This window comes from Arctopsyche grandis, chromosome 5 (assembly GCF_051622035.1).
Source record: "Arctopsyche grandis isolate Sample6627 chromosome 5, ASM5162203v2, whole genome shotgun sequence".
Classification (NCBI taxonomy): domain Eukaryota; kingdom Metazoa; phylum Arthropoda; class Insecta; order Trichoptera; family Hydropsychidae; genus Arctopsyche; species Arctopsyche grandis.
The window spans coordinates 7,425,748-7,448,786 of NC_135359.1; the positions used below are offsets into that span (position 1 = coordinate 7,425,748).

At 34.0% G+C, this 23,039-nt stretch overlaps 2 protein-coding genes across 2 annotated transcripts in view; one reads left to right on the forward strand and one right to left on the reverse strand.

Annotated features, from left to right (window-relative positions):
* The first annotated feature begins 1,789 nt into the window (after window positions 1–1,789).
* snu (ABC-type transporter snustorr) overlaps window positions 1,790–23,039 on the forward strand; it is a 71,186-nt gene continuing 49,936 nt past the window's right edge. Inside the window, exon 1 of the mRNA XM_077430340.1 lies at window positions 1,790–3,220. Within this exon, the coding sequence (XP_077286466.1) occupies window positions 3,135–3,220 (86 nt within the window). The 5' untranslated portion in view covers window positions 1,790–3,134. The remainder of the gene's footprint in view (window positions 3,221–23,039) is intronic.
* LOC143911471 (uncharacterized) lies at window positions 10,301–12,757 on the reverse strand. Its single transcript, XM_077430345.1, has 2 exons — window positions 12,130–12,757; window positions 10,301–10,848 (listed from the first exon to the last, which is right to left on the reverse strand). Exons 1-2 carry the CDS (start codon window positions 12,511–12,513, stop codon window positions 10,501–10,503), a joined length of 732 nt encoding a protein of 243 aa, XP_077286471.1. The 5' UTR covers window positions 12,514–12,757; the 3' UTR covers window positions 10,301–10,500.

Sequence of the window (23,039 nt, forward strand, 5' to 3'; positions counted from 1 at the left end):
AATTTTAAATCCATTATACATATATAACTTTTGATATAGCTTCATAGCTTCATCTTAATATGCTTATCTATAAATATAAAATTTTATTTAATAAAAAGTTATTATGGAATTATTAATATGTACAATCTACTATATAAAACGCTAAAGTTTGTTCGTATATTTTATGTATTTATGTACCTACGTATTTTTCGTCAACAGTTTATTGTTCTGACGTCATCAAACAAATAATTCGCTTTTTTCCGATTCAAAGGATTCAAACTTCGAAGGATTCGAAGTCGCCGAGGTCGAAGCCCTAGGGCTTCGCCCCTTAGGGGGCGCAGACGCCGAGGGCGGAGCCCTAGGGGACGCAGACCCCGGGGGTGTACATATAATTTTTTATAAGAGACTTCCCATATATGTTTGTTTGTTCGTGACAGTCAATTTAATAAAAAAAACAAAAGAGTATTCAAATAAATTTATATAAAATAAAACTATTCAAATAAATTTAATGTTCACTATTTGATTAGTTATGTTTAAGCGGTTTATATTACAAAAACCGAGCGAAGCCAGGTAATAAAGCTAGTATAGCATAAATTACATGGTTGAAAAATGGTGTTTGTATTATACATATATTATAACTGATGTATTGAAATGTTTTTTTGTTAGAAACCCATTGCCATGAGAATTGGATGAAATGACTATCTGTTCCTGTCAGTGGATTCTAAAACATTTCTATATTGATAACAGTCCAGTGACATTATCATTTTCAGCAAACAAGGTTGCCACAAATGGCCAAAACTACAGTTTCTCCCACGCATATTGAATACAGGCCTGAAGAAGCGAGGAAAAATTTGATCCAAACGAATCCAATGACTTTTCCACATACCGGAAGTCGTTTTTATACAAAACAGCACCAGTTTTCAATATGCAAGGTTCACTTTCTTGCGTGTCGTGTGTGTAACATTACATAGTTATCGGCACGTGGTGTTAGCCAGATGAGCACTTTCCCAAGTTGCGACTCTGCAGTCGCCTTTTGTCGCACGTCCACGACGTACGCCTCTGCATTTACACGTAATTTTGACTCATCTCGTTATCAATCGACTATTTTTCAATAACGCGAATCATCCTTTGAATATCCGAAGAAAAAAAACCTCGGAAAACCGGTCTTTCCGCTCAAAATGTGAATATTTGCGACGAAAACGTCTAACGCCAGTTTAGTTTGTATTTCGAAGCCACTGGCTCGTCTCGTGTTTCGTTTGGGTAAAATCGATTGTTTCTCACATACATAAGTTTATATACTCGTATAGGTGTTGTTGAAGTGCTTGGTTTCCATTTGATGTATTATAATTGTGTTTTAATGAATAGCATGAATCATTTATACATTTTCTCCGTCATTTCGTATACACAGGAGAGCTTTCCAATGTGAACTAAGTGCGCACAAAACCCGGAAAATTCTAGGATAGTGCATTTGTAGGCAAATATTAAATCGCAGTAAATATTTGCGTTTTAATTTTGTTTGTGTTGTAAGTAACCTTAACCTTTTGGAAAAACCAGTATATATTAGTGGTTCTGTGCGCAGAAGGCTATGCGCCTGTCGCAGATATAGTACCTGCAAATAGCCAATAATTCGCAGGTATAGTACCTGCAAATAGCCGTATAATTCGCAGATATAGTACCTGCAAATAGCCACAACCATAATATAAATGAACAATGTGGATGGATTCCAGAATGCATTTTTATTTAAATTGCTTTAGATTTTATATTTCCTTCAAAATATTAGCCTAAACAGCAGTATTGTTATTTTTATTGTATTTAAAAATAATTTAATTTCATCTTGTTTTATACTAGTAATATTTCTCAAATAAGTGTTTTGTTAAAATTGTGATTACAGAAAATATAAAAATTTAAAATAAAAAAAATCACTTTTTCTTCATTGAGGACACATTTTATGTGACTTTATTATAAAAGGATTATTTTACCCAAAAAGAGTACATAGCCGTAAAAATGCTAAGAACCACTGATATATACTGGTTTTTCCAAAAGGTTAAGGTTACTTACAACACAAACAAAATTAAAGCGCAAATATTTACTGCGATTTAATCTTTGCCTAATAGCCACAACCTTATATTAAAATACACTTATTTAAAACATTATGTCTAAACAAAAGTAAGTTATTAATCTTACCAAATTTTACTATCGAAATGTTAGAGATTGAAGCTTGTACGAAATGCATCTTTTTATTTGGCTTAATTTTAATATAAAATATCTATCATACGTCACCATGATTTCTAATAAATGCAGTAGAACAGATAACGGCAATCTTCATTGATGCAGAAAGATCCTAACTAGAATTCTTTTGGGTGGGTGAGTATGTGTGTACGTATGTATATACATACATACGCTTAAAAACAAGAAATTCCAGATATTGAATAACAAAAAAAATATTTTTTAAGATATTTGTGGGGTCAATCACATAAAAAATTGTATATACAAACATTGGAGCTCTGCACAATACGTCCTCCATTTGAAAGCTCTCTGATGAATAACTGCTTTAACGGCGTAGCAAACATGCGTCATCTCCTTCAATCCGAACTCAAGTAGCAAACTAATCCAGTGTTTGCAGAGCCTAGATTTTTTTCAATATATAATTTGTTCTGGTTTTATTTTCATTCTTATTAGCAACGGGGCTTATTTTTCTGTAGTACATACATATATAAAGAAAAGTGGTACAAATATTATTTAAAGTTGATAACCTTATAAATGTAATATATCTGGGATTCTCATTGTAGCATTACTTCTTTAGCCATGTGTGAATATAATGAGTTTGTCAGGATAAAAATGAAAGTCCTTCCATTGCGTAATTGCGAATTTCCAGTTACGCATATCAATTGCTCGAATCACTTTCATCCACACGTTTAGTATCGCTTCAACGTGCGTTCGTATTCCGGTTACATTTTCATTAGGAATATTTACAGAAACATACATATAATCAAAATGTGGGTGTATTTTATTTTGACGTGTTGACGTTTTCTAGTATAGTATCGCCTATAATAAAATAAATATTTCCGATTTGAGGAAATTTACTTCTTTGAATTGTTGTGAACAATTGTGATCGTGACAGTGGTTGTTCGAAGGTCGCACTCGAGGAAACGTTGATGATGCCGAAAACGCCGACTGGTGATCCTAACGAGGAGGTGAAGAAGGAAAAATTGAAGAGAATGTTTTCCTGGACAATTGATCCGTAAGTATATGTGGAATATTTGTTCATTTAAATATATTTATAATATGTGTAATTCGTAATCCAAAATAAGGTGAATTTGCATACGTGTGTATTTAAATTTAAATTATGCGTCTTTGAAGTATCCTTGAATTTTATTTACACACACACACATTCCAACGAAGGTTTCTTTTTTTTTTTAAAGTGCTCTCGACTGTTTAAATGTGTATTATGATTAACCGAAAATTGGCCTTGTTCATTATTAATGCTAGAAAAGAACCTGATATTTAAGGATGTGAGAAGTAATGAGTACGATGGGTCCGGGCATACGTACAATAATTGTTTAATTAACAGTATATTTGCTATAAAAGTTTCATATCCAGAACTGCTTAAACAAATTAAACAAAATCTTTTGAGATACAGTAGTATATAAATACATATATATCTATATATAAAATTGAATGTCTGTTTGTCTGTCTGTCTCGTATAGGCTCCTAAACCACTCTACCGATTACGATGGAACGTTCAGGTTTTGTTGTATGCAAGTCCGGGAAGATTACTGTGAAAACGTATACCGGGTTCAGCTAGTCTATTATAAATATACATGTACTGTTGTATACATATCTCCAAACACAAGATATAGAAACCTGACTCAAAATTGGTAAAAAGTGGGACAAAAGTAGGAGATCTAAAACATATAGCATTAAATGAACATAAAATTTATCATTGAGTTTGTGTAAAATGACATAAATTTCAGTCTTTTTGCTCCTGAGGATCTCTATAAAGTTTTACAAGCCTCAAATTAAAAAAAAACTATACTTTATTTAACAATTGGGTTTAAAAAAAGAATATTACTTTAGTCCAATCAGTAAGACTAAACTAAATTGAAACTACATATTTGTATTGCAATTTATTATTGTCTCGTTCCATACAATAATGTACCTTTGTCATATATACATATATATATAATAGTGCTATTCTGTACATATGTCTGTGTATGTGTCTGTGTGAGATAACTCTCGCCATACTATAACAGTCGTTTCGATTTGACATATGTAAAAACACTGCCAACAAAACATACGAATATAATACGAACGTAATAACGAAAGAAAAAAACTTATATATATACTGTTTGCTACCAATGTTTCCTCTAGGATTACAAGTCTCTGAGCATTTAGCGTCATCTATTGAAAATTTATTTAATTAATTAATTTTTCTATTGGTGTTTTATATTGTTTATATGTAGGTAGGTAGATAGTTTTTATGATTTTTTTTCAAATTAAATATATTTAAAAGGTATTTGAAAAAAATACGACAGCGTGCGGATCGAACACAGGACCGACAAATTTATTTTAATTTTTTATTTAATAACCTAATATCCCATAACCCATGCGATGATATTTCATCGGGTACAACACTAGTATCAAGGAATGTAATAATAGTATACGAAGTACTAGCTGAACCCGGCATGCGTTGCAATGCCACAATAACGCGTGCAATTTCCGTTCTCGAGCACATTCGAGTGCGAGGTAGGCGCGGCGCGATTATTGTCACACTTGCGGCGTGATGCGTTGAAAGCGGGAGGATAGCTTTCCTTTGGCGTCAGTACAATCGTAATTACGAATCTTATTATTAAGAGGTTTTTTCACAGTAATCTTCCCGGATATGCATACAACAAATCCTGAAAGTTCCATCGTAATCGGTTCAGTGGTTTAGGCGCCTATTCGAAACACACAGACAGACAGACAGTCATTTTTTATATATGTATGTATATTGATTTACATATAACAGGAGTATTGGTCATGACATTTATTACTGAGCTAGACAAATATACGCCCACTACAATATCCTAATGTATGGATCTGCCATTTTTTCCATCACACGTTGAAATTTGTTTGTTTTGTAAGCATTGGCAGTATAAACAATGTACGCCTGATGAAGTTGATCTGGCATGTTGACTTGAACTCGTTTTGAACCAGGTTTCCGCAAATGCGTAGACCCCCTCTACGAAATGGCTGTCATCGTTTGAAGCCTTTCACTTGTCGTACACGCCACTTGCATTTCCCGTATAGTGGCATCAAGAAAATTTATGGCATCGGGTGAAATTTCATAAAACGAACCATTTTCAATGATGAGCTATTACGACCGTCATTAAGCGGTCTGAGTACCGCTGTTGAGAGACGATTAAGGTATTCTACTCGTGTACGAGTAGTACAAGATCGAACGCTTAAATTGAAGAATCGATTATTTGATTGGATATTCTATCCTGTGTTTTTAATAGGCAATTAAAATTCAGTACAGGTGGGACTTGTTTCGTGTGGAGATTATCTTCCAGAACTTCATAGGAAATCAGTGTAATAGATAAGGTCGTTAAATTGATATGTTGCAAACACTGTCTGCTATATTATGTACATATATCACTAGACATACGACGAATCATCTTACGTTCGGATTTTTTGCTATTATTGCTAATTATTCAGAGAAAAATTAACATAATAATTTTATGATTATTTTATGCATAATGTACGATTTTTATATTCGAGAAAAAAATATTATTAAATCATATTCATAGATATTTTTATAACTGATTTAATGTGCGGTCGTATTTGGCGAAACAAAATCCATTAAGTCAATGAATTTTAGTGTGTATACATTTAAGTTCTTTTTTTGCACTAAATGTTGTTTTGTATTTGAATTTTTTTGTAGTAAATTTTGTTTTGCATTATTTTTTTTTTTTGATCAATTTTGTTTTGCATTTAATTTTTTACTAACACGTGCTAATATTTATTATGAACTTTAGCACAATTATCAAGTTTGAGCATAATTACAAATAAATCTATTCGTATAATTTTCATCTTCTACATATACAATGTACATACAATAATTTAAACTTTATATCAATAACTTTTTGGGTTAAAAATATTAAAAATATATGTAGCCTCATTGTATTTAAGATAGTGAGTTTCCTTATTGATAGTTGATAGACATGATGAAGATCAAATGGATATCAGTTTCGGTGTTGAGTGTAAGAGCTAAGACAGGAGCTTTGATGAAATATTGATATTATGAATTTTAAACAAATCGATTATTCGTTACTAAAAGTTTAGGCCAGCAGAAACTGCAACAAGTTTTAGCATGTGGATCAAAAGCTTCTTAAAAAAATGGTCCTATAAAATACAAACACAAACTAGCCCCCCCCCCCCCTGGAAAATACTGAAATCATGTTCCTGTGGTGTGAAATCACGTTCCTGCACTAATACCTAAATACTAGTGCAGGTTGAACTTAATACTTTTTGGGCGAAATCACACAGATAAGAACGGCATGTCATGTGCTTGGCTTCCTGCTGTGGGGGTGATCCTACATTTCTTCAAATATGGGATACACCGTTATCGATTACTTTCAAGCAAGGATAAATTTTTACCGAAAACACTCCAGGGGTTGATTTTGGGACTGTGCTTGCCATGGATATGTGCAAGGCATGCCACATTTTTTTGAAAATCGTCCAACCGGTTAAAGGTACAAGACGTTTTATTATCTGGGTTTTTATCGTCTGGATCACTTATCAGGTGGACATTCTATCGGGTGGATCTTCTTTCGTGGAACCTTTGTCGTTGGATCTTATATCATTGGATCTTATGTCGTGATACGATCTCGAACAAACCATGGTACATATGTATGTACATATTTACGTAGAAATGTCAAAAAATCCTCCTAAATATTAACCTCCTAAATATAACCAAATGCTTTTCTAACTAATAATACATAAAATGTCCAATAATATCATTTCCTCGTCGAATTTTTACCTTTTCTCCAATTCAAATTGCTTATTTTAAGAGACAATCGTTAAATTATAAATTTATTCTTTGAGATACTTTTAGCTGCATCGTAATTCCAAACAAAGTTAGTCCATTGAGTCTGTTTCGACCGATTGAACTCATTTTGTATAAAAGTTTTAGGGCCCTTTCTCCACTTATGTAGGATGTAGGTCTACATGTATTGCATACTCCCGCCACATATTAGTATGCTACTCGCTTGAGTAAACTGGCCCTACACCTAGTACTCTTTCGACATGAAAATATGTACACTGGGTCTAACTGTATTGGCAAATTCTCAATTAAAACTTAATTGCCCAAATGAGTATAAGATGAACTGAATCAAATCGGTATGAGTATCGGTGAGTATACTCACTTTTCCAATAACACTGTTCGACACGAAAAATGGTTCAGAGGCGAGATATAACTTTTCTTATAGATCTATGCCCAGTAAACACGAATCTGGTAATAAAAAATGATGATTGGCTCGAGATTCGGAGATATATGTTTTTTTTTTAATCGCGCGATTTTTCTATATCTTCGTGTTCTTCGGTCGATGTCTCAAAATCTGTCAATTTTCTGTTCAAAATGAATATTGGAATCTATAGTCGGGTATTTTATCTTTCATTTGTATTACTTTTCAGCTTTCAAATCTCTCTAAGTAGTCGTTCAGTTCAAATCAAAAGTCAAAAGTACGTATTTTCACTTGGGATTTTTTCTCACTGTTAATATTATTTTATATTGAGTATTTTCTATTGAAACATGTTTATTGGGATAGTGCTCTGGACACACTATTTTTTGTTTTCGTTTAAAAGGGTTAATTGGAAGTGTGCTGAGTTTTAAATCGGTAAAATTGCGAGCGAAAAGCTCGTACTAGTATTTACTCGCATTTACACGAATCTTAATTGAATTAATAGGGATAATATATTAAATTGTCTTTATATGAGAATTAAATGAAATTCCACTTAGAAAAATCATATTTCGACTATTCTTGTGGAAATTCGTTTATTTATCGAGATAAGCCAGTTATCAAACATATATATCTCCGAATCTCGAGCCAATCAACATTTTTTATTATCAGATTCGTGTTCACTGGGCATAGATCTATAAGAAAAATCATATCTCGTCTCTGAACCAAAAAAAAAGTCGTCATTTGTCGAACAGTGTAACTAACTCTTTTATTTACTCTTAGTGTAAGTTTCAACTTTATGAAGTATTCTTATCAGTAAATTATATTATTATATGCAGGCATATAAATTACGTTTTTATTCAGCTCTTTCTATAAATTGGAATTAATGTTAGCTACTGATTATTCGTGATTCTACTGAAAGCACTGTACCGATACGCATTCATATGTGGTAAATAATGACTTTAATGACATTCAGTGGAACAATATTTCCGTTAACATGGATGTGCGTGCTTGTCATCGATTTTATGTCACCTTGCACATTTATGTATTTGCACCAAACGGAAGGTCACTATACTATTGAATGTGTACGCTGGAATTTTTTCAATTCGAATTCAGTGCTAATAGTAAAGAAAAACAAGTACTTTGATGCTTCTCTCGTCTCAATAATGGCTTTTGATTTATTTGCTGGCGCGAAATTGCTACGATGACGAAATGGCACAATGCGAAATAATGGCCAAGTCACGGTGTAAATAAATATAATAATGGAAGAAAGCGTCAACTGCGGTAAACAAAACGAAGAAAGTAGACAATGTCAAGCTTAAACTTAAACTTTGTTAAGATAATATGTATGTTTGTTACAGTCCAAGTGTATATTTCGTTCTTTCATGAAGATACTAGTTTGTTCATATACGAACCAATATGGCTATTTATGTATATGGTACAAAAAATACTAGTTTTTTCATGCACAAAATTATTAGGCATAAGCTTAAGTATTCACAATTTTTCTTGTTCCATCATCTGTTTCCTGTCTTCTATGTACATACATATATATACCATGGGTTGCAATATTTTAAAAATCATTGGAAACGGGAATTATAACAACGTTGTAATGCAGTTTCATTTCAAATAGTTGGCATTTTGACATCTCAAAGGTTTTGCTAATTAAAATATGGGAATCTATTCGACTGTTACATAAACTGAAACCAATTGTTCGTGTATGAACAAACTAGTATGTTCATGAATGAGCCAGAATGATCACTTGGACTGTAACATATCTAAACACAACGACACGGGTAATGAGGTTACCAAAAAATAGCAGTACTGCAAATATAAACAAAAAAAATTAAAAAAAAAAAATTGTGCAAATCTACTTAGTCAACTGTCTTTTCTGCAGACTAAATTTTTCTATAATTTAAGTATACTTGGGAAAGGTTTTTCTTCAGTACTTTCCTTTTGCCTTTTGAATAGGATATAATGGAAGTGAAAAAGAACAATAATTTTGGTATATATGTACAATGTATAATGAATTTTCGCATGGAACCAATTTTTATACTAATTCCTAGCAACCTTATTTGTATTGTGATATTATTTATCAGCCTTTTTACGACAATCATAAGAAGATGCTTTGAAAATTTCTCAAGATATTGACAGTAGGTCGTCGTGCCCATTTTGGAATTTGGAATTAACTAAAAAGTGGTTTCTGTGGTTGTTGCTTTTGGCACTTTACATACAAATAATACTTGTCTAGAGAAAAATCGAATCAGGTGGACACGGACACATGTCATTTTTTATTTAAAAATTGCCTGGAAAATACTACATACATGGAATAAGTAATGTTCATTAATTCAAATTGTTTGTAATTTATCTCTTACAATACAATAGCACATTATCAAAATAGGTAATAATTATATACAATTCCGTAGCTGTTTATAATTCCATATTATTATGTTGCTCGTCTAGTGCTACTCAATTTTTAATACAATGTTGCAACAACTACATACATTCATACATAAATCAATAGTATTAAAATTTGTCCATAAAAGAGTAGTATGAGAAGTCATCTACTACTAACATTTATATAACTAGATTGAGAACCAACTATTTTAACCATCTGGATTATATTCAGTTAAAAATTATAATACAAAACACGATTTTTATTTAAATTGTTAAGTCGTCTAAAAAACCCATCATCCGGTTAGTCTTAACTAATTTTATCAATTTGCCTCTGCTTCCAACTAACCGGTTATTATTAAAGCTATGAACTTTGACCATGAATATTATTAAAAATTCATGACATGTATATTTGCCATTTATTACAAAACAGCAAATCAATTAGAAGCAGTGCTAATTTTCCAAATAATTTCTTACATAATTTTTATTTTATCGTCATGCAGCAAGCATTACTATGTATGTCATACCTGGCAAATAATTAAATCATTTAGATTTACATTTTAAACATTTTTATTTTAATTTTATAAAATATCACAATAATAGTTTTATAATACATATGTATGTACATTAATTAGTAACAATTTATAGCACACATTTGACTAATTAATACAGCATTAGCTTTTGCATCCTTTCAACTGTTGGTGAATTTATATACCAACGGCGTGCACTGTTGATTGTCTATCTTTGAATTGATTTGCACCGAATCTTTCTGCAAAGTTTCCAATTGACCTTCCAATAAAATATCATATATCGCCTTCTTCGCATATATTTGCTGGTCTGGTTTCATCTTTTTTAACTCCATTGCCCACATTCTCGCATATAAATCGTATTCGGTGTCGTCTTTACCTTGTTGTTCGCAAGATATAAATAGGACCTCTTTTTGAGGATCTTCTCGAGGTCTCTTTCTATCTAGTTTGGGAGTGCTTGTCGGAGTTGACATGGTCTTGGAAATATCATCACCCAAACTGTTGTCGTCCATCTGTAAATTGAATATATTTATATATCAATTTAAAAACAATTACCACATTCTAAGATTCAAATTCAATTTGTATCGCGAGTAACCAGGTACAAATTGAATTTGATGGCTCTATTTGTAGGGTAACCAGAATATGAAATTGAAGGGAAAGTAATATGCACATAAATGTGTATTTATGGTTGTTTCTTTGACTACGAAAGTGGGTTGTTGCAGTCAAAAAGTTATCTATCCCAAAACTTTCTATGAAATATAACTAAGCATATAGGAAAGTAAAAATTTAGACAAAAACCCTCATCCAATTCCATAGACAGAATAAAGTTTCCTGTCTATGGAATTTGTTGATTTGAAATTGTCATTGAAATAGCATCAAAAACTGATGATAGTAAATCGCTTCCTGTCATATTTGCCTTTGTATTGCATCGCGTTGTATCAGCATGAACGTAACCTTAGTTGATTATAATAAAGTGACCATTTTACATGTTTTTAGGTTATGACAAAAAATCAGGACATTTTTTTCAAAATAATGTTTCTATATACTTGAGTTATTATAAACGTTTAGAGGGCTGTACACCCGAAACCTTAATTTTGTTGCCGTTCCTTTCTTCGATATATATATTGAGTGAATGTGACAATATATATATCAATATATATATGTATATTGAGTGAATGCGACAGTTGCGCGTCGACCAGATAAAACGTATTTTAAATTGACAAAATCGAGGTTTCGTATTCTCATATTTTCTCCTCCGAAACTGGACCAATTTTTAAAAAAATTTCATCATCGGTATTAGAAAGATATTTTCTGTGCAACTATGCGCGTATTTTTTTTTTAAATCGACCGTTAAATCAGCACGCTGGACTCTTTTCGTGGGTGTAAAAAAGAGGCGATTTTATAAATGTTTGGCGGCTCCTAGCTCCTATAAAAAATAACTAATCAAAAAAATAAAACGATAGATGCATCCCAATAGTGGATATCCATAGCATATTACAAAATAATTTCTCTAGTGCCATAATTGAGGAAGGGAGAAGTGTAATACATTTGTATGGACAAGGCGCTGGTGTCCAGCCCTCTTAAGAAGATAGAAAGAGAGATATTTTTAAGGTCTTTACAAACAAACCAAATATCATTTGCCATCTCATCCAAAGCAAGACGACTGGTTACCACAATATTGCACATATTGCGCCATGCACTCTCACCAATTTATATTGTACAACCTTATGGTGGTTCGCGCAATAAAACCCGCGAGATTGCCTCAAATTTAAAATACCAAATCGAGCACTCACCGCCAAGACATCGACTTCGCATCCGGGCAAGGTTATGATCCCATCATCGCTGACTTCGTGCTGTCCCAGGAAAGCGAGCTCGTCGAAATACCAAAGAGTGGGCTCGAAGTAACGCGGGGTATCGTCCTCAGCCTTCTGCAGCATCCTGATTTTCCTCAACTCCTTCCTGTAATTCGAACGCATGCTGTTGATCTTTCGCTTGACAGTCTCTCGGTTCGCGTTGGGCTCTATCTCTTTGAACTTGGATATGAGGATTTCGTAGGCTTCAGCCTTCTTCTTCCTGTCGGTGTAGTCTTTGCTCCCCACCTGCCACAGGGCTGGGAAGTTGCGGTACAGCTGGATGAACTCTACGAGGAATTCTCTCAGGCTCGGAGTTTTCGCCATGGTGGATGACGCAGGACTGAAGCGGTTATTGCGCAGTATCAGGGATGTTAACCGGTCGCGTTGACAACGGCCAGGTCTGTGAGAATGCGCACAAATTTCGTTTAAAATTGGCAATATTGACGAGGAGGGATTGTGCAATACTAGGACCTTCTTGCAGGGCAGGCCGGTGCAGTTTTAGTGTATTGCGTAACATTGTGTGACAGTTGAAATGTCAACTATAAATATTGCGCTGCCGTTTCGGCTTGCGTCTGTGCTCATTTTTACGACGCTCTTTTATGTTTCATTTAAACTATTTTTTCATAGATGGCGTAAAATAAAAACGAAATAGTTTTATTTTTTCATCCATAGATGACACTGTATAAAATTTTTGATTTATTACACACATTTCAATATTTCATTTTATTACTTTATAAAGATATATATGTACTAGATATTTTAAAGTTATACTATGAGATATTTGAAAGTTATACTATGTGTATAACTTTCAAATATCTCTGACAAACCCTCTTAGCCTAAAGCCCCTTGACATTTTTTTTAAATATGAAGTAAAATAATTTTATCTACATATTTGCACATACTAAATATTCGCATAATACATAGAGTAAATAAGAAAATAAATTACCAACTTTTTAATTTCTTCTTGCCTGAATATTTGCGAAATCACTAATAATTGATTATATTATTGATATTTTTGCCAGTATTGCGAAATTATTTAGTCTTGATCGTCCGATAGTTTCTTTTGTAGCCTTTAATCATTCTTAACTTACTGAAAGACATTTCAATACTCGGCAATGTTATTGGTAGAGTAAAAAATAACACAAACACAACATAAACTTATGGAAATACACTTTCTAAGCAAATATTCAACAAATTTATATTGTTCATGTTCTGTTTAAACTTTCGATATTTTTAGATTGATAATAATTATTTTTTCATATTGAGTGTTTACAAAATTTGAGCCTTTGTCAAGCTTGGCCCAAAGCATGAACTTTGCATGACCCCACTGCTAGGTCAAACCATACAAATACAATGTGACGTACATCGGTACATACGTATATGTGTATGTATGTACATATGTTGAACTCATGTAAATCATTAACTTTTAATTTAATTTTTTGTTTGTTTGAAATTAATAAAATGTATGCATTAGTCAAATACTGACCCTCTCCTCAATTTGAATGTGAAGACGATAAAGATAGAAGCACTGTGTCTCAAATCTGCATATATTTGGTATTGGTGAGTCACTCATCGCAAAAATATGCCCTACACATTCGTTAGCAATTCAATATTAACATATGTACATACATTAAGAATAAAAATAATGTAATGAACAGAATATCAGACTCCGACCTCAGCAAAAAGTCATGATTCCACGACTCCAACACCGATAGCTCAGCCCTACTAGCGTAGTAGTAAAATATATCACCAAAATTTTCCATTTCACGGAAGAAAGAAGTGCTCAAATGGTACCTGAGAGAATGTAAAAAGGTGTAAGGAAGAACACAGGGAAGATAAGTGGATGAAATTATAAAAATATGTGGGATAAGATGGACGAGGGTTATCCAAGACTGACGAATGGAAATATGTATGTTGGAGAAGCCTTCATTCAGCAGTGAATTGCGAAAGCTGTAAATGATTACGTTGACATAGATTTGATATAAAAAAGCACTTACGTTACAATTTTTATAGCCATACTAAATACATATATTATAATAACCTGCATAAGCCTTAGTTTAAATGAAAAAATAAGCTTTTTTTGAAAATTAATGTTATATCATCATTGATTGTGCGTGCACTGTGTATTATATGTATGTTATATTTTAATATGTCAGTCAATTAACGATAGTATTGAAATAATCGAGGTTTAATGATATAACATACGTATGTACATCGCACAATGAGGTATATACATATGTAGTATGCAAAAAAATAGAATTCGTAAATAGGTAGACAAAAGACCAGAAGGAATTGGGAGAAAAAGTGAGCTTAATCGATATTAATTACAAATACTCGATTCAGATGGTCCTTATAAAGAAGGATCACTTTAAGAGTTAATGCTGAAAAGGAATCCATCTGCATGCTCCTAATAATTACACATGCGTGTTATTTGAAACAAATTATGTCACACAGAAATGTTTTTCGTTCCCTTTTTAAATGTATTTTACTATTGCGTCAATTCTTTCAGTCGCTTTTGATCATCGAAGAAGTAACAAGTGCGTGTATTCAGTGCAGATTTTTTCGAACATACGTGTGTTTAATTATTATCAATTATAATACTTTGTGTGTGAAATTATTTTCTTTGCTATTAACTCGAAAATATTTCAGATTCACATACCTGTTCGAAATAAAGTTAAACAAAAAAATAAGTTAGAGGCGTTCGCGAGAGATTGTGATAGTTTTGCAGGTCCTTCGAAACGAAAAAGTATGAAAATATCAAGATACAAAGATTTGGTTGCAACTATACTCATATAGTTCAATCAAAAATGAGCAGAAGCCACACATCTGCCTAACTATAAGCGTTTTTCTTAATAAATAATGAGTATTAAAATTATGAAACAAAAATTTGTGTTGTTAATATGATATTATACTTGAAACCAAGCTAAATTTGATGATTCGGATTATCCGTGTTTTTCAATTATCCGTGGCCCCCCTCCCCAGAATTAGCCCGGATAATCGAGAGTGTACTGTATTATACATACCATAAAACCATTGCCATTTCCGGTAACAATATTGTCTATGTATCAATATAATCGATCAGTCAATATATAGACCGAGTAAGTGCGATCGGATTAGGCCGAGTAGCATCCCAGAGACTGTGTGACCACTATAATTGGTTTTGAGGATTATCTCCAGGCTTAAGTACAAGTCGGCTAACAATGAGATACCCCCGAATGGACTTAGCGGTGGTAGCGGTAACTCGGTCGCATTCCGGTAGAGTTCTCAGAACCCACAGCGGTAGTGTGGGACTGACTTCCGTGGCACATCTAGTACGTGACCATAACAATAGGTAAACAAACCGGACGTCGAAGATGCCCTGAGAGACCTATCCGTTATAAGGCGGTACTTACATAGGCGATATCAAGACATTCTGGAAGGAGCACTGCCAGTGCGTGTATCTCCTTAATCACCAATAAATGCTGTGACACGACTTTGGCCTTTTACTTGGATCCTCCACCCACCCCTACGCAACACTATTATTATTTTCATACTTAACTGGTAAAATAATTTTAATTCACTTTTCAAGGTTGGAGATTTCAGAGTAAATGGTTAATATTTTGCCCCATATTATTTTCATTATTTATCTACTTAAGTTCCGGAATACTACTCATCTTTACGTTAAACAAAATAAAAATATTTCAAAAGCGCTCTTGCGTTATAAAATTATACATTCCTGGAAACAATTCCTTGGAATCACAATGCCACATACATACATACATACATACGTTGAAGGCTTGCAATGGTTAGAAATCATCGGTCAAAGTCATCTACACAATCTTTCATTCAGATGTCGAACCTTGAACTAACATTACAAATGCTCAAAGTGCGCATCAAATTATATGCATTAAAATAAAAAGGTAGCTGCAGTATTTTCATAACACCGATTACCTATGTACATATAAAATAAAAATAAATCACTATAACAATTGTAATATGTTCTTTATTTTATTTATAGGAATACATTGTAGTTTAATCGATACATCACATCTCTATTGAATGGATGATGCAAATGTTACGTAAACTACTGGGACATATTAATTTGAGGTCAATATAGAATAATAAAAACCGATTCACTTGTTGCGTGTATTTTTTTAATACCGGATAAAACCACCATATTTCTCACTTGTTAGACTTTTTCACACTAATGCAACATTCTTATGTTATTCTATATCTATGCACTAATGTCTATATTTGTGTAAAATATAAATCTTGCATAAAAAACAATTCTGATTTCAATGTCATGTAATAAATCGTCGACTTCATATGATTCAATGTTTCATATGACATTTCTTTTACACACTTATGTATATGTACGTTCTTAGGTGTAATTTTTTGCATGCGACATTGACACTACAATACAACCTTAATTTAAATAGGCTCACCTGGTCACATTTATTACAAGGTGATATTGAAACGAAACGGAGAGGAAAAAATCATAAATGATAAATGCTTGAAATTTTTGAAAGATAATCGTCGAATGTATTGTCATGATGAGGTACTATCACGCTCAATTGCCAAGGCTGCCGAGTTCCACAATGTCTATTCTTTAGCAAACATTCCATGCCATGTTTATAAAAAATGTTAAAAACATTTTCAATTCATGCACGTGCGTTTAGAATCCATTGTTCATAAAAATTATTGACATTGATTGCTCTATCGACATTTTTCTTATGGACATTTTAATTTAATTATTGTTGATTGGTATACAAGTTTCTATATATTATATATAATAATTGGCATTAAAAAATGGGCCAATTATTCAAATTTTGTTATGATTCTTCATATATATGACACACTCAGGGCCAAACTTAGGGCAAGGCAAACATGTAACAGTGTTGCCTTTTGCCTACTGCTATTGAGTTTTCACAACAAAGGAAAAACCCAAAATCCATGTATATGACGTCAAATAATATTGTTGCGTAGGGGTGGGTGGAGGATCCAAGTAAAAGGCCAACGGTCGTTTCACAGCATTTATTGATGATTCAGGAGATATACGCTTTGCCAGTGCTCAGTCCAGAATGACATGATATCGCCTACGTACCGCCTTATAAAGGGTAGATCTCTCAGGACGCCTAATCTGCTTACCTGTTGTATAGTCACGTATTCGGATATGTATTTCCACGACAATTGGGTCTCCCCGTACCGATTCTGAGAAATAACTAATAACGGTCATTGTTTAGCCTAAATGCACTTAGAGTCCAGATATAATCCTTGGAAGTAAGTGCGAGCACTTAGTTAACCCGATAACAGATATCCGTTGGTCTAAGTGCAATTCGCTCAATCCGCGGCGTACGTAACAATATCTTCAGAACAAGAATGATAGCAATAAGAAAAGTAATTATATATCTGAAGATCGCTAAATATGGTGTGTATGTATCACGACGAGCTTCTTAAAAAGGTCCATACGTGATTGAATTTTCCTTACATTTTGTCAGTGCCCCCGTTGAGCAATAGGATAGGTTTAGTTGGATAAGTTGGAGCATTAATGCGCGCACGTACGCATTTCCGAAAATGCATTAAGCACGGTTTTCTGCTTCATTAGGTGATCGAGAAAAAAATTTTAATCCGCAAACAGCGATTGAAATTTGTTGATTTAAATCAGTCTAAATCGAAAATTCCAACCTCTACATTCTCGTGGTCCTGACAGAATATTTTAATATAAAGTTGTTTTTTTTTTCATGCACGATATACATATGTATATGTATATGATACAATAGATTAATTTTAATTGCAAAAGATTTTATATGTAATGGACAGGGAAGGGAGAGAGATTTGGAACTCAGTTCTATATATATATATAGCCAGCAGCATAGCTCGGTTGTTAAGCTTCTGCTTAGCGTCAAGAAGGCGCCGAGTTCGATCCCTGAGCCGGGCCTCGAATGAAAATGAATTTTTCAGAGTATGCTTTTGGTCAGACCTGGATAGTGACTCCAGGTTGATCGTTTCCTACCAGAGTTTGCCAATTTTCTCTGATTTCATTGTTGAAACGGTTCCCGGAAAAAAAATTGGCTAAAAAAATCCTTCCTACCTACTATGTCACCACTATTTGAAGTTTGATTGATGTGCAATAAAATTTATGTACAATTCATAGATGTCTCGTTAATTTGCGAGTTTTTCTTCTTCTTCTTGTTAATGCCTTGTCCGCATCCGGACGTTGGCGACCACCTCGTCGATTATTTGAATATATCCGCATCGGTCTTCAGCGGCTCGGAACAGCTCTTCGGCGCTCATATCGGTCCACATGCGCATGTTTCGAAGCCAAGATAACTTTTTCCTGCCAATCCATTTTTTTCCTTCTATTTTCCCCATGGTTATCAAACGGAGAAATTCGTATTTTGGACCCCGTATCATGTGTCCGAGGTACTCCATCTTTCTCCGCTTGATGACAGAAACAAGTTCCCTGCCTCTCCCCATCATGCCGAGGACAGCTTCGTTTGATATCTTTTTGGTCCACGGAATCTTCAGCATACGCCTATAGACCCACATCTCAAAAGCTTCAATGCGGCTGATCATCTTGGTTTTCAGAGTCCACGTCTCACATCCGTGTAGTAATACTGTCCAGACGTAGCTCTTCGCGAATCTCAACCGCGTATGAAGATTGAGATGCTTGTTTGTAAGGGCCGCCTTCATTTTTACAAATGCTGTTCTAGCCATCTCGATGCGGATTTTTAGATCTTCATCTGGGTCCATCTCTTCATTCAGCCAGGTACCCAGGTATTTGAATCTTTTTACTCTTTCTATCACCTCTCCATCCAAGGTTAGATTCCCGGTGTCTGTTTGCATTCTATCTACTATCATAAATTTTGTTTTCTTTAAATTTATGCGCAGACCTCTTCGATTGCTTTCTTGATGTACACGGTCTAGAGATCTTTGCAGGTCTGCTAAATTTTCAGCGACTAGTGCCGTGTCATCAGCATATCTTATATTGGTGATCGTCTCGCCGCCCACCTTGATGCCCTCCGCCTCTTGGAGAGCATCGTGGAAGATGGATTCGGTGTAGGTGTTAAAAAGAGTAGGTGATAGGATGCATCCTTGCCTGACGCCCCGTTCTATAGGAATCTCATCAGTGAATTGATCATCGACACGTACTACTGCAGTCTGATTCCAATAAATATTTCGTAGCAATCTGACATCTCTGTCATCCAGGCCAATATTTTTTAATGTTTCCATCAGGCGAGCGTGTTGGACACGGTCAAAGGCCTTTTCAAAGTCTATAAAGCAGATGTACACAGGTTTACGGACTTCTCTGCATCTTTGGAGTAGTGTTTTCATACAGAAAAGGGCCTCTCGGGTACCCAAGCCTTGTCTGAACCCAAACTGCTCTCTGCTAATCGCCTCTTCACACCGTGAGTAAATTCTGCCCTGTATTATCTTTAGTAGGATCTTCAATGTGTGACTCATTAGGCTAATTATTCTGAAGTCGCTACACGTCCTCGCGTTACTCTTTTTGGGCAACGGGATAAATATGGATTGTAACCAATCGCTAGGTACTTCGCCTGATAAATATATTTTATTATAGAGTTTTGTTAGATTTTCTATGTTATCGTCGTCCAATAACTTGAGAAATTCGGCAGGAATCAGATCCGGTCCAGTAGCTTTCCGACTCTTTGCTAGTTTTATAGCATGTTCCACTTCGGATTTCAATATATATGGTCCCGTTTCTGGATCTTCAATATGCCCTCCGGTTTCTCTATTGTCTTTAAAGAGCAATTTTGTGTACTCGGTCCATTCTGATTTCTTCTCATCCATATTTAAAATGATTTTTCCATCTTTATTCCTAAGGAGTATGAAATCTTTTTTTCTGAATGATCCTGTTGCTTCTTTTAGTTTTTTATGTACGTTAAATTCGTCGTGTTTTTCTTGTAATTTTTCAATTTCGTTACATTTATTTTCCATCCATTTTTCTTTGATTTCTTTAATTTTCCTTTGAATTTGGCGGTGAATATTTTTATATTGTGTTGGATTATTATGTTTGTGTTTTCTACGTTCTTCCATTAAATGTATAATTTCATCCGTCATCCAAGGTTGTTTTTTATTAATTATTTGATTTGTTTCAAGAAACTTTTTCCCCGATTGGGTCATTGCTGATTTCATACCTTCCCACTTTATGTTTACATTACTATTTTCTTCAATACATTTTTGTTTAAAATTTTTATTGAGATCTTTTGTAAATTGTTCGTGGATCGTAAGATTTTTAAGCAGCTCTAAATCCAATCTTGGTTTAGGTTTTGATGCTCTTAAAATCTTTTTCAGTCTTATCTTCAATTTCCCACAAAGTAGATTATGATCGGATGCCACGTCTGCACCAGGGTAGGTTTTCACCGATTTTATACTATTTTTAAATCTACTGTTTATCAAAATAAAGTCAATTTGGTTTCGCACAATATTATCAGGACAGTCCATTGGGGATTTCCATGTGTATAATCTTCTTTTAGGTAGCTTAAAGAAAGTATTCAAGATAACATACTGCTCTTCCTGGCAAAACTGAACTAGTCTGTCTCCTCTCTCATTTCTTTCTCCAAGTCCGAAGCGACCAGTTATACCCATTGTTTCTTCGTCTCCAACTTTGGCGTTGAAATCTCCCATTATAATGTTAACATCATGTTTTTTCGTATATGTCATCAATTCTTTGATTTGTTGATAAAATTCTTCAATCTCATTTTCTTCTTTATCAAAAGTGGGGGCATACACTTGTATTATGTTAACATTTATAGGTTTTCCTGCTAATTGTATCATCATGACTCGTTCAGATAACGGAATAAAGTTTCTCACACTTTTACTGATGTCGTCTTCCAGAATCACAGCAACACCATTCTTATGAGTGCCGTCAAGCGATCCCGAGTAGTAAGTCGTATATCCATTGCAATGCATCGTTTTTCCTGCTCCAGGCCATCTAGCTTCGCTTATGCCGAGCATCTGTATTTGGTTTTTTTTCATTTCTATTTGCAGATTTTCAATTTTACCTGCTTGATACATGGTCCTAACGTTCCATGTACCAATTTTTCGTATGTTCACCACTTTGAGTCCGGGGATTCTTAGCACCCCTGTCCCATTGAAGGGACGCCGGAGACTCGGGGCCGTGGTTTTAGGTTTTCTCTTCATGGTGGTTATACTAGGGATATGAGAGCACAGTAGTTTTCCCCAAACCTTCTGCTCCGCAGAATTCAAACCGATTGAGTGGCTGCCACGTCGCTTTGAATCTTCCATCTTTTGCCGTTTTAGTATATTGCATATACTTCCGCCGTGGATGGTACTGACAGAGCTGCTGCCCACTGCCAGGGAATTTTTTTATGGAGTTTCCTTCTCTATGAAAGGTGTTACGGTACCTTTCAAAACCGGGTTTTTCAGTGTCTCGTAATTCAACGACTTGTAATAAAAATGCTGCATTTGCATTTGTAATTGTAATTTGTAATTGGCCAGGAAGGCGCATTGGGATTTACCAGTAACGCCTTCCTGGTATATATGTAAAAAATATATATATATATACACATAGAGGGCTCTAAAATTTTATAACGCCTAGGGTCCCTAGCGAAGTTAATCCGCCACTGATTTCATCTGTAATTTCAGCTAACTTAGATGTAAGAAAAAAAATATATATTGATCGGTAAACTTTGTACGTCATGAAACTTTATGATACGCAATTAATTTTGGTCACAAATTTTAACGGACCAATAAGAATCGCTTGTCTTTGAAATGAGGTATGGTATTGCAGATAACTGTCACAACCTATGTATTGGCCAACGCTTAAGTGGGAAATGTATTATAAACGGGCGAATACGGAATGATATTCGCCACATCATGCAAAAGTTGAGAAATTGGGCTACTAAATAGTATATAAAAACGTGTGTGTCCAATTTATGACTTTATTACATACATACAAATGTGTACATGTGTAATATGATAAGAATATAAATCACTAACTTCAAATTTTCCTCAATGCTTCGATATACATATGTATACATATATTTATTTTATTTTTATTTTATTTTATTGTTACAATCAATATACACTCGTCATTACAGATCGCTCCAATGCGACGAGTGTACGATAACGGTCAGAAATACAATAATACATATACAATCAGAATACATAGCATATAACAATTAATCAGTACAGAAGTAATAATCATAGAGACATCTATGGATTATTTTTAGCGTTAAATTTAGTTAAATAAACACGAAATTATAGAGATGTCTATAGATATATCTATAGATTTCAGATTACTGTGCATAATTTTTACAAATTATACACACAGATTTTGTGACAACAGGAAATGATCTAATACCAATTTTCAGGAACCGCTTCAACAATGATCAGATAAAATTGGCAAACTCTGATAGAGAAACGATCGATTTGGAGTCACAAAACCCCCAAACCTAACCAGCAGTTTGACGAGGACCCGAACCTTCGACCTCAGTGGTGCTAAATATATACGCTACCATTAAGCCAAACTGCTGGCTGAGTATGTATGAGCCGTTATAATTGAAAGTAGCGAAAGTCCAATTTTCAGTTCCAAAAACAATATTTCAGCTTGACTTAATTCACAAATTGCTATCACTACTTAATTTGATATGTCCAGAATCTCGGAAAGGCAGAATAAACTTATTACAGGCCACCAGTGTTTTAAAAATATTTTTAAACACAAAACATTATATGTAATAATTTGCGAGATATTTCTCGAAATGAAGAAAGGTGGACTTAAGCTAATTTCAAATATAAAGACTCATATATTTGTGTGAGTAAAAGAAAAACGGGAATTTCCCAGTGTTCTATGGGACAGTGCTATCAACCGGCAGTTTTCCAAGAGT

Coding starts and splice junctions, on each gene's coding strand:
- LOC143911471 (XM_077430345.1), bottom strand. CDS start 12,513: ATGGCGAAAACTCCGAGCCTGAGAGAATTCCTCGTAGAGTTCATCCAG. Junction 10,849..12,129: donor GCGAAGTCGATGTCTTGGCG/GTGAGTGCTCGA, acceptor TTCAATTTACAG/ATGGACGACAACAGTTTGGG.